Genomic DNA, 13,027 nt, shown 5'->3' on the forward strand with positions numbered 1-13,027 from the left:
GTCGGTCTCATGGGGAACAGGAGAAGTCATTCTCACAGGTTAGGGTAGAGTTCAGCTACTAATATTATGGCATCACTGGAAAGCCATTTAGGTATCAGTGCCCTAGATCTTGCCTTCCCAACACTGACCATGGATAAAGTATACAATGTCTTCAGAACAAGGCTTTATGCAAATAAGCAATTTCAAACCCAAACAATAATGCATTTCTATTTTGTTTCAAATTCTTTGAAAAGATCATTTAAAAAAAAAACCAGAAACAACCCTCCATGGAGAAACACGACTCAAAAAGATGATGCATTTTGTCACAATGAGGTTTTACTGGTCCAATAATAAATAAAGAAGTTGATGTGTTTCCTTCAGACATTAAGCACATACCTGCGCGGTGATCTTCCATTCCATGGTCACCATTTTCTACAACTGTTGGCCCAGAAGCTGAAGTATCTACAAGAAATCAAAGGAAACGTTAGCATTGGATGAAGTTAATCTTAATACAAAACTTAAAAACAACGTTGTAAGGACAACACTAGTGTTATCAAACACAGATAAAGTCCCGTCCCGTCGTCGTCCCCCCCCCCCCCCCCCCCGAATTATTTTTGAAATAAGTTAAGGTACCCACATGGCACTGAGTCAGTGCAACTTAAAACCCAAAAGGAAGATCTTTTCAATCACAGAAAATCTAGTCCCATAAAGAAGACTCATAACTAGAAGCTGCTTTATCTATTCGTACCATCACTTCAAACTAAGGTTTCCTAAGGGCCAGCACTAGACCACTGTGACTCTGGATTTCTTTCAAGCAAATAATGCTTAGCCAAGTTGACAAAGTTTGACGGGCTTGGTGGATGTGATGCAAGAGCAGCTGATGCTGTTGACCTTGACTTTAATAAGGCTTTTAACACCATCTCCCATAACATACTCATAGACAAACTGACAAAGCATAGGTCAGATAACAGCACAGCGAGGTGGATGGAAAACTGGCTGAACAAGTGTGTAAGGTTTTTAAAATGCTGCTTGGAAACCATCTTTGGGAATAATTAAGGAATTTAATAAACATAATATTTCTTTTAAAAAAAAAAGCACACTTCTAGTACTCAAACAGTTCTTCCTAATCATCAAAATATGCTGGTGAAATTCTATATTCACCCCATAATCTCTACACTGGGCTGCTGAGGGTCAATAACTATCATCGCTTTGGCAAACTGCTTGAGAAATTTTATTTATTTTAAATTACTGCCTTTGAGATCAGACTATGGTCCTTACAAAAGCAGCTGGATTGTGGTGGTATTAATACTGGTGCAGGTTGCCAGCACCACACAATATTTCTGTAGGCAACCACCACCATGACAGGTGAATATTACAAGGCCATTTACCTAAATTGAAGATATCATCCTTGCACCAAATCTTAAAATATTTTCTAATATCTTCTTAAATAAACTCTGCTTGATTTCTAAGAATTTGTCCCATTTTCCAGTTGTGAAATAGTGAAGACAAGTCACTGCAAGAACAATACTTGAGTAGTATTAGTTAAGCGTAACAAGCAACACAAGCTCTAACAGCAGTTGAGTTCCTCAGGCCTTCAGTTCTGCTATTGTGAAGAAACACTTGGGGCAATGGCTTAATCCTATAATGAAATAAAATAAAATCACTCCCAAAGAGACACACATTCAGTTACCAGAGCTGCTGCTGTCCCTTCCCTGAGCTCAAGCAGTTTTAAAACAAAGCTACATTACCAGTGTACTTTAGACACAGCACTTTAGGGCTTAATCCAACCCTCAGTAAAGCAAAAGAAAAGTCTTTCCAGTTACTTCAGTGGCTCATCCTGGTGTTTTACAAAAATTCAACATGAACTTGCCAGACAGCTTATAGAAAAACATACACCTACATCCTCTTCAAGTAGCTGAAAATACTACAGGAATCCCTGGACCTGTTTCCAGTTAAACACACCAGCTCCTCCTGCTGTCACTCTTTACAAGGTCTGGTATTTACTGTAATAGTAGAACTATCTTAACTAGTAACTGGGAGAACTACTGCCAGTCACTGAGTTTACTGATCAGTTCAAGCAAGGAGAAATCAGGGTCACAGGATCGTTTATACAACACTGCTTCACAGTTGCCAAAACGTACGCTGGGTATCTCATGGAATAGCAGGGTCTTACAATGAGATCTCTGAGGAATTACACAGTGGAGCTACACGGGTCCTGCTGAACCTTCCCATTAACAGCAAGGAAGCCTTTGCTTCGCCCAAGTGCAAGAGCTCTAAGTTTTCTTAAGTCCTTCTCAAATGGGCATCATAACACTGGTTTAATGAAGGTAGCTGATGATGCCACTAATAAAGGCTTTGCAAGTCTTCTCTGGTCTTCACTCATGCTAAACATGTCAAAAAAATCTTTCAGTGGTGGGGAAAATAAACAGCAATCCCCACTACCACGACCCACAAACTCACTCACATTTCTTCAGTATTTAAACTGTAACTGAAAACTTTAGTGCAAGTTCTGTTTTAAATTGGACAAAATGATCACATAATTGCTTTCGGTTTCATCTGAACCTGATCATTACACCTTCCATAGTCAATACAGCTGTTGAAATGTTTCATAGTCTGGTCTTGATGCTACTGTCATTATTTATGTGTTAAAAACAGGACTCAACTTGATCACAAATATGGCTAAACACTAACAGATTTGGTCTGCAAGTCTGTGTGCATACTTTGAGCACTTGCTTCAGGTTGCAAAAAATGTTCCATCAGTAAGACTGGTTTGGTAGCACTTGGAATGAGCAGTTTGTGTGCACTTGAGGTCAGCTTTGCACTGCATATAGTACACTCAGTGACACTTCTGGTAATTCAGTGCATTTCAGCCATTCAGAAAATAAATACTTCATCTGTACAAAAGTTTCATTTAGAGATGGATCTCCTAAGGTACCAAGCGATCCAAGCCAACTGTCTTCTATCAAAAAGAAAAGCCAGGATGCTCCGTCCTCCCCTATCAAGGGCTCTGCAAACTTAAAACAAGACAAAAAAACCCCACCAAAATATCAGTCAAGCCTACCAAACACTATGGTAGATGAAAACAAGGACAGCTCAAAGCCAGCTGCATTTCTGGCTTAACCTTCCATAGAGCTGATAGGGCTCTCAACTCTGTGCAGCTTCTAGACTACAAAGCACAAATACATTCCTTCAGAGAAGCTTCAACTTATTCAGCCCCCTATATTGACTTATTTGAACAACAACAACAAAAAAAAATCCTACATTTGCTTCAATGGCACAGGAATTAGGGCAAAAGAATAGGTTAAAGCCATTGCAACATTCCTCTCCCTCACGACACGCGGAGCAGTAACCACAGTAGCTGCTCTCCTCTGTGTGCACCCTACTAGCTGCAGAAGGTTGCTTCTCTGCCATCGAAGCCACGAGGGGGCAAGGGGCTCCAGTTACCCGAATGGCAGAGGAACCTGCAAGCAGGTCTGATATAGGCAACAGTTTTTAACTTTCTCAAAAAGCTCTGCAAATACACAGGGATAAGCAGGACGCTGTTAAACATGCATCATGCAGTGCAGTCAAGCCAGGGTCTCTCCAAATCACTTAACCAGATGAAATCTAAAGAAGATTTTAGACTCAACAGTGAGTTCCCAAACAAACAGAAGAATCAGAAATGCCATGTCTTTCCTTCTGCACTTCTTGGGCAGGATGAAAAGCAGGTAAAATGGTTTCCTTTACAGTTTCAGATTTTTTGGAAGACAAGCTTCCAGAAAATCAGGTCAAATCAAACAACTCTACCCAGCATTAGTAGTTTTTGGTTTTATGTCTCTGAAGGTCAGCTCCTTTGGAGCAAATTTAACTCATTTTAGTTAGCTAGAGTGTCGTGTGAAAGTACCCAACAATTTTCTCAGGGCCAGGTCTCCTCCCCTCATATTCTAAATTGCATGAAAACAAAAACATGTCAAGATGTTGTAACTACATAATCCTCATCAGAATCACAAGATAGTATTTGCATCTGGCTAGTGGATCAAAGGATTGTTTTTATATAAACAAATTTAAGGCAGCATTTGCTAAACCGATAATCTCAAGCAAATGGACAGTGCCAATATAAAAAACGCTAATCTCCAGCAGTGACTTGGCATAGTGCACATCAGAGCATAACCACAACTGAGCACATTTCCACCATCAGACCCACAGCCTGCTCTGTAGTAGGCATGGGATACCAGAGGGAAAAAAAAGAAAAAAAAGAGCTCTTGGCAGGCCTGGGTGGGGTGGCTAGGTTGTGGATGAGAGTCATTTTGCATGTTTTATCATCCTATCACACATTTGTATGCGCAGACTTGAACACAACTTTGTCAGAAAGCTTAGACAAAAAAAAACAAAACAAAAAAACAAACCATGAGTGGGAACAAAAAAAGCTGATAAACAGAGTGCCATACAGTCAAGACTAGCTGGTAACTCTTAAACAAGTAGCTTAAGCTATTTCAACTCATATGTTTAAATATTCTGTCTCAAAATGGCTTCTCAATAGCAGTCAAGCACATCATCTCCCAGAGTCACAAAAAAAAAAAAAAAAACTTAGAATTTTGCTTGCCCTTTGGCATTCCAGTATGACATAAACACTTGGTTTGGATTCTCAAGCTTCATTCTCTAACCATGAGAATTAAAGAGAATTTGAATTTAAATGGAAGCCAAGGCTTGCTTGGTTTCGTGTTTCTGGGATGCCAGAGCTTTCAGAAGCACACACATACCGTCAGATGGCACCAACAGAAACACAGCTGCACAGGCAGGTCTGGCATCCAAGAGCAGGAAAAGGAGACCTGCCATACTAATTTCCCCTAAGATCCCCCATCCCACCTTCACACCTTTCCTTCTGAAATAGGAAGCTGAAGCTTAAAGGTTTAATCACCTTGTCTGATCGCTGGCTGCCTGTGTAGGGATTGATGGCTAGATGTTAGAGAACCCCAAGTGAAGTTCATTAATTGAGCACAAATATTACCCGAGTGATGCTAAATCAGTGTAAAGCAACTGAGCTAGAAAAAGATTAATTTTGCTTTGTGAACTGTAGCAACTAGATTAATTTCACCACTTTAGTTCATAAAACATGGAAAAACTTTCAACACCACTTTGGCTTATCAAGACAATACTTAAGGCATTCCTTCTTTAAGAAAATAGACGTATATTATGTAGTTAAGCAACTCAACCCAAGATCCAGGCAGCTTTACAATACAATCTGCACTTTAAACAAAAAGCACCAAAAAAACCCCCTCACACTGAAATATGCTCCTGACAGACTACTGGTACAAGGTCCTAATGCTGAAATGAACCTGCAGTTTCTGCAGCTGGGCCACGAGGTGCTGGGAAAGCTGCTGAAATCTAGGGCAAAGCATACAAAACACACACAGCTTAGGAGTGCACCTTTGGTATCACCTGCATGTCTCTGAACTATTTTTAATGTTTATATCACAAGTGTCTGACAGATCTGAGAGTGCACTCAGATCATGCTCGATACTTGTTTTTGTACAAAAAGACAATATAGGGATTTATACTAATCAGAAGTTTTAACAACTTTGGGGCAGGAATGGGGATGGACAGACATTGAGAGGGAGAGGGTGTTTCATGTATCATATGAGATAAAAATACAAGTATCTTAACACCACTTGCTGACTTTTTTTCTCTCTCTGAAACTTTGGGGTATATGGAACATTCTCCATCTTCACTTTCATACGTGACAAAGCGTTTAAACTTTCTTTTCAAAAGCAAAACCTGCTGCCTTCTGCAAGAAGCACACTTGCTCCTAGTGCAGAAAGGGAGGTAAAAGGGAAGGGAAATGTTGTGGTTTGGCCTCCGGTTTCAGGCTCTGGAGCTGTGTTTTGTTTCCATAGCAGGGGAGGATGGTCTGCTCTGCTGTGCAGGAGTGTCTGTCCAGCAGCATCACGCAGCGCCAGCAGAGCCATCTCGTGGCAACATGTGTGCTTGAAAAAAGCCCCAAAGCCACTGTCCATTGCAAAGTAAAAGAACTTCATCACTTACATCGTGCTCAGGATTTGTTTCCCTATTAAAAAATTTGTATACAAAGTTAAGACTCATCACCAAGTTTGTGAACAGAGTGAGTGCAAGAATGCAAGACGTGCATTTACTGTGTACAAGGCCACAAACAATTATGCCACAGACCTAGCTTTGTACACAATTCCTCAACGATAACTCAATCAAACATTTCAGAAACAATACTGATCCTCACTTGAGCTAAAACATTTCACAGGAGCACTGCTGCCTGCTGCAAGCTATTAAAGCACAGTACTTTCCTTTCAGCTGGAACTTGCTCCCACCCAAACATCTCTTCCTTTGCACTTCAGGATGCATATACCTTACTTCATGTGAGCACCCTAATGAAAACTACCGCTACAGCCTCCATGACTTTAATTGGAAGCTCCACAGTACCCTCTAAACTCCTTGGAGCCTTGGAAATTACAAGGAAAGCTAGCTGCAAACAGGGTAGCATGCACCCAAAGCGATCCTTCAGCGTTATGTAAAGCCCACAATGTCATAAGAGGATTACCCCAGAATTTGCCAAATTATGATGTCCAGCCAGGTGCTAGAAAGAGTAAAACCCTTTCTTCTTAAGCTATGCCTTTCCAATGATGTTTTAAAACAAGTTAACTATTATTAGAGCTTTATTCTAGGACAAATTTGTAGGTGACCATGCAACTACTCATCACATCTCCATCTCTCTGTATTCACATGGTTCACCCAGGTCCATGATGGAGGCCCATCTGATGGTTACACTTGTCTAGTCTGGCTCCTGGGTTTAGAAAAAAGTGAAAGAAAACCCTTGAGCAGAGATGGAATAGCTAGAGCCTGACAGGACACATGATTAAACCTCTTCTGACCAGGGAAAGGCAATCTCAGTAGCAGAGACCATGCTGTCTGAACACATTCGTGCCTTTTAACATAAATAAATTAACAAGCGGGGGCTGAAAAGCCTGATCCATGAAAGCTACTCTTCTCCTTCAGGAAAATAAAGCTATTTCCAGTCATATTTGGAGCCAGGGACATAGAACTCTTGTTGCCTTTCATGTAGCAGTCTCCCTTCCCCAAACACTCAAAGCACTGCACTAGAACACCTAACACCCCTGTTAGGATCTTGTAATACCTCACTCAGGCTCATTTATTCTATAGCCTCAATAAAAGCAAGTACATTAAGCTTTACTATATTTTTTTAAACAGTTATAAACAATGAATAAATCTCATGGAAGCAGTAGGTATCCTTATCACTTCAGGGAAAAACAGATTAGACAAATTAAGACATAACTGGATGAAATCCTAAAACTGGCCTGTAGTAAATTGACACTGTTTTAAACTGCAGAGCTTGATAGCCCTTCTTGTGGTACAAGGTGAGAAAGTGAAAAACATTATCTTATCCACTCAAGGCAAGCAAGCTCTCCAATTTTTTCAGTTAGGGTCTTGTTTTCATCTTGCCAAAGATTTAGATAATGCTCATAACTGTTCTCCAGCTATCCCAAAAAAGGGAAAACCAAACTTCCAAGAACAAGAAATTGCATCCCCCCCTTGCCATGTAGGAGGGAAACAAGTTCTGCTCAAGCAGACAAACAACTGGTTGTACAGCCAGGGAAGGCATGGGGAGGGGAAGGGGCATTAGAAAAGCCAAGAGATGCAGATGAAGAGAAGAGTCTGGCCCAAAAGGTAACCTGTGTTAGCACTCCGGTATCTCTGCCTCAGTTCTGCATACAGGAACTGGCAGTCTTCTCACAGGGCAGTTCAATAAGTTTTAATTACTGAGCAAACCCAAAAGGCCTCATTACACCTGCTTCAAGAATCTGAAGTTATTTGAAATAGTGAGTTATGATGGTAATGTTCAAGGGATACATGTCTGGGAAGACACAACTTACAGAACTTGCATTTTACAACAATATTATATAACGATTTTAACACAGAAATTCTGGTGCCGAGATGTTTTAGAATTTGTAACTTCTAGAGCAAAGCATTATTTTAAAACATTCTTAAATCATATGCAAAAGTGTTAACAAGCTTTCATGTTTCTCTGTTACTCCTACTTCTGCGATGCTAAAATATAAAACACCTACTATTAGAGGTACTGTAACTGAATACAGTAATACACACCTGTATTGACCAAAGCTCAAAGTTTTATAATGCCTTTGCCTACTTCCATCATTCCTACTTGTTTGTTACCATTTAATGAACTACCTTAGTATGGAAAATTCAAAGTTACATTTTTTGTATTACAAGGCACCTGATACACTTCTAAACAATGCAAATAAGCGCCTTAGACCAGAAATCCCCGTTGTGTAATTGCCCATTCTGTAGTCCTGGAGGTCCTGTTTATTCTGATGAGTGATCACTATAGTTCTTCTGCACATCCCACTTTCATCAACACCGATGAGCATCAGGATTAAGGCAAAAAAAGAAAAACTTTCTTCTCAAAGCAGTCACCAGGTTACCTGTCTAGAAGCAAATGCTTTCTTCTTTTACATAGCATAGATCAAGGCCAAAAAAAAAAAAAAAAAGTCAAGACACTACGTGTCCCAGGTGGCTAGCCTCACTTGGCTAGGGGCTGCAGGGGCAGAACACCACACAGGCAAAGATGCAAAGAATATAAATTGCTTACTGAGAAAGAAACCTAATGGATGACCCCCAAATCTCACTGTTTTCCTTTTTACTCAGCTAGGGAAGCAAGTATCTGTTTAAACCTCTCCTTTTTCTAAGCAGTTTCTGATAAAGCTATTAACACTAATAAATATCAACTGGGCTAGTAATGTTCATAACCAGCAGAGATAGCACCACATTTTACTATATATGCACATAACCAGCATATACATGCAGCAAAAAATCAAAATAAGTAGACCCTTGGATCAGTGGAGAAACAAAGCTTTAGCTAATAAATATTTGAGTCTGAAGTTCCCAAAAGTGTGGACCTTATGAAGATGCCATTCTGTAGACGTCACCAGCAACAGCAAGTCATCAATCTTTACAGCTTGGATTTGCTGTTACCCAGTGTGGTGGTATCTTGCACAGTTCTAGTATTTTGACATGGAACGCACTGTATATATAAGCATAGCAGTCACACACTTTGGACAGTGCTTTCTCTGAGAAGCCCAAGGCAGTGTGCAAAGTATTAACATAAATAATAGCATCTTCTGTGAACTAGTAATGATAGCTTATTTTACAGGCTGAAGAACTGAACAGGAGAAGGTAAAAAACCAAGAAACAGGATTTGATCTCAATCTTTGCTTTTAAAATAAATTGTCAGACTAAAACCAGCAACATATAAAAGTCCTGTTTTAGCAGGCCTAGCAATATTACAATAAGCAAAAGTGTTCTCTAATGCTTAAGTGATGCAGCTTTTTGGTCTTGTGCTTTAGACACTTACATTCCACCTGAATACCATCTGCATGGGGTTTGCTTTTTGGTTCCTGGCTCCCAGCTTTTGCATCATCATCATCCAGCAGAGGAACATAGTCTGTTTTATCTACTGTTTCTCCAACCACATCATCAAATTTCTCTGCTTCCAGAGTGGCAATGAAGTCCCTTTTCACTTCTTCCTCAATCTCAGGAGTTGGCTCTGTCAGAGCATCCGCAAGACTGAGGTTGTGATCCAAGTCAGCCATGCTTTAGCACCTTTGCAACCTGAAAAGTGATGTGGGGAAGAAGAAAAAGAAAGTAACATTTTAGTAAGAGACCTTTTAAGTTTACAGAGTTTGATGTTGACAACTGTGTGCCTCCTGTGCCATAACACAAGAAGAAACATTTGCTTTAGCACTCAATTAATTCCCAGATGTTTACAAAAACCCCACACCAGTACAGAAACAAACAGCTAGATCATCTAAATGAGGTTTTACTGCATGAACATTACATTTCATGTGATATTTTATCAGTATCTTAAAAAAAAAAAACCCAAAAAAACACAACAAAAAAAACCCCAAAAAAACCAAAACAGTACATGGCCAGCATAAACACAGTCTTACACACTGATTTCTGCCTTGCCCCAGATCTGCAAGTTAATTACATACCCTCAGGAACAGAAAGACAAATGACGCAAGGGAATTTAGTTCTTGGGTTGGACTCCACCCAGCCTCCCCTATGGAGATTAGGATTTTACATAATCTCTGATGTATACTTCAGTGATGCTTTTGATCCCTTTGATAGGGTCCTGTAGCATGTTTATGTCCTCAGCAAACCTTGCTAATACCAACAAACCCACTCTAGCCCTGGGATTTGTGCTGGAAGGTGAAGTTTTAATAATGCTTACACGAAAAAAAGATAGTAAAGTACACATGTACACATTATATATAAAGCTATAAATTGGAAATGAAGTGGAAAGAATCACCATTTATCTTTTCCTCCGTGATTTGTATCTCAGCATTCAATTTAACTTCCTGGCACTAAACAGAAAATGTACCTGAACTGATTCATCTCTTTTGCAGCTAAAGCCTTCAGGTTGGCATAACAAATACACCCATAAACAATTTTTTTTCCCCCCACATTTCATCCTTTTGAAGTTATTATTAGGAACAACAGCCAACAAATACTGACATGAATTTGTAGAAAGCTAAGGGAGCAAAACCCACCACTTCTGATTGACAGAAGGCGCATTTCTGAAACCTTCTTTCAGAGCAGTGTTAGTCCACGTTCTGTATGCATGACGCTATCAAAACAAAGATATCAAAAGCTCTAGTCATACATTTTAGCCATTTGCAAAAATTGTCTGGTACAAACTGTAAAAACCAAAACCATAAAGGGCCATTAGTATCTAAATTAGCATACTTACTACTCCTACTAGGGTAGCTCAGCTTCCTTTAATTTTGGTCTATGTTTGGATGCAAAAAGGATTTTGATGCTGATCTGTATTACACTCGCTATTAGATGCATGATCTGTGCAGAGACTCTCCCTGTTAGTGAAAGATTTACTCCACCTTAGGAGTCCGGCAAGCCAATGCAGCAGTGCCTGGTTGAGAATTAGTAGAGAACAAGGACATGGAAGCAACAAGTTCAGAGTTCCAACAACAAATTCATCCAAACAAAAGGATACGAAGGAGCTTAGGTGAAGCGAGTTACCATTTTCCGACCAATCCTCACTATATTAGACAAGAACCACCAAGCTACATTAGGAGAAAATCAAACAGAGCTGAAGATACAGAACTGCATACGTAAAGAGGCACAGACACTCACAAGAAAACACAATGGGCATCTGTATGTGTTGGTTAATGAAGGCCTGACCCAAGTGGCCACTGCGCAGCAGTCCAGGGTCACTGACTTACATGGTGACTGCAGAACATAGATCCTCTTGTTCCTAAAAAACAAAGGCTCCTACTCCTTGAACTACAGGAAATTCTTCGTCAGCAGTATATGGCCACTGACACATACCTACAGGCTCAAGACTGTATAAGGCAATATTTCACATTCTTTATAAACAATGGTATCACACTGATATTGTTGTTTATGTAATTGCATGCAAGTATATTATGGAAACTAATTCAGTTAAATCTATGCTTTTTTTCTTTAACAATAAAAGGTCAGATTTGAAGCCAGATCAGACTTCAAGCAGCAACTACAGTTTTTGTTGGTTTAGATAAAGGCCCTGAAAAACTACCACTAAATGGAAATCTAAAGTTGAAGGGTTTGGAGCTCTTAACCCTTTGCGCAGGGTCACAGTTGAATGAATTATGGTTATTAAAAAAGCCATCTTTATATTTAAGTGAAAGAGTCTTGTTAAAAAAAGTTTCTTTCAGATAGGAGTTCTTGACCATTTTCAAGACACACCATCGTACAGATCTGCGCGCAACTGACCACATTACCCTTTACTGAGTTTCAACCAGGGAAGTAAGTCACTTCTAGAAGTTTTATCTTTGCATAGGCCAGTCTCTTCGAAGAAAGAAATGGGACTCTTAAATGGCCATCATTTCAACCATGTCCTCCCTTGCTTTCAACTTGAAAGTGAAATGATGGCTTTTAGGTCAATCTCAAAAAAAAAAAAATTTGGAGCTATGAACATTTCATCTTTTTCTTCTGAAAATTTCATTTAGCATAAGGAAGAAAAACAATATTTAAAATTTTCAACAAGCTGCTTCACAATGCTACTAGAAAATGCAAGAATCAAGAGTACTGTCAGAAAATAGCTAGAGAACATCCAATAACTTGAGGAATAAACAAGCAAAGGCTAGAGTGAACACACCAGACGCCGAAAGAAAAATCCGACTCCTGCTCTTCGCAGCAGGCATGCCAGGTTGGGCTGAATCAGACTTTGCAGATGTCACAAGTCCTTCACGTTCATAGTATCATATTTGGTTTTGCACCAACGCCAGTGCAGCAAGCTTTACCCATCAAGAACCTGAAACTTTATGTAAATGGCATTTGGGAAAACCTCTCTTTTTAACCTCACTCCAAATGCTCATTAGCAGTAGATTACAGTCCATAAACTGAACTATCAGCTCACAATTTTCACACATTTGCTTCAGATTAAGCATTCCTGCTATTTTAGTTTCAGGAACACGAGTGGCCTTTTAGGACCATTTCCTCTTGACAGCTTAATTTAGGGTCTGTCCAAATAGCAAGTCATTGCTATCCTCCCACTCTAATGGAACCTATTACTTGACTACTTTATAGAGAGGCCCTTTAACATTTAGCATCCCCTCCTCTCCATGATCCAAACCCAGTAACCATCTACGGCCAACACCAGACCGCACAGAAACATGTATGGCCATAATCATGGGTTTGTAGTCAGAGCAAGCTTATAAGCAGCATTTAGATGGCCCAGAAACTATTTAGTCCTTGTTCCACTAAGATATTCAGTCACCTTTTCTCTAGACCTAAACAACTGTACTTCAACTAACAGAGCAAATGCCTCCGGAGCCCTGGTGGCAGCAGGACCTGCCGTGTAAGTGGGGTTAGGGAAACAGTTAGGAATTCTTAAATACAAATCAAGGCTAATCCCACCCAGATCATCCTCCAACATATGAATATTCTACCATAAGCAACTGATGGATTCACGTCGTGCTTTTTTTTCTCCACATTAGTGTGGTAG

At 39.8% G+C, this 13,027-nt stretch overlaps 1 protein-coding gene across 17 annotated transcripts in view; it reads right to left on the bottom strand.

Annotated features, from left to right (window-relative positions):
• MAP4 (microtubule associated protein 4) overlaps positions 1-13,027 on the bottom strand; it is a 165,146-nt gene that overhangs the window by 102,077 nt on the left and 50,042 nt on the right. For all 17 annotated transcript variants that reach the window (XM_041122364.1, XM_041122355.1, XM_041122365.1 and 14 more), the window contains exons 3-4: positions 9,377-9,633; positions 376-441 (exon numbers count right to left, since the gene is read on the bottom strand). In XM_041122364.1, coding sequence (XP_040978298.1) covers positions 376-441; positions 9,377-9,614 — 304 coding nt within the window. In that variant the 5' untranslated portion in view covers positions 9,615-9,633. The remainder of the gene's footprint in view (positions 1-375; positions 442-9,376; positions 9,634-13,027) is intronic.

This window comes from Aquila chrysaetos, chromosome 3 (assembly GCF_900496995.4).
Source record: "Aquila chrysaetos chrysaetos chromosome 3, bAquChr1.4, whole genome shotgun sequence".
NCBI classification, from domain to species: domain Eukaryota; kingdom Metazoa; phylum Chordata; class Aves; order Accipitriformes; family Accipitridae; genus Aquila; species Aquila chrysaetos.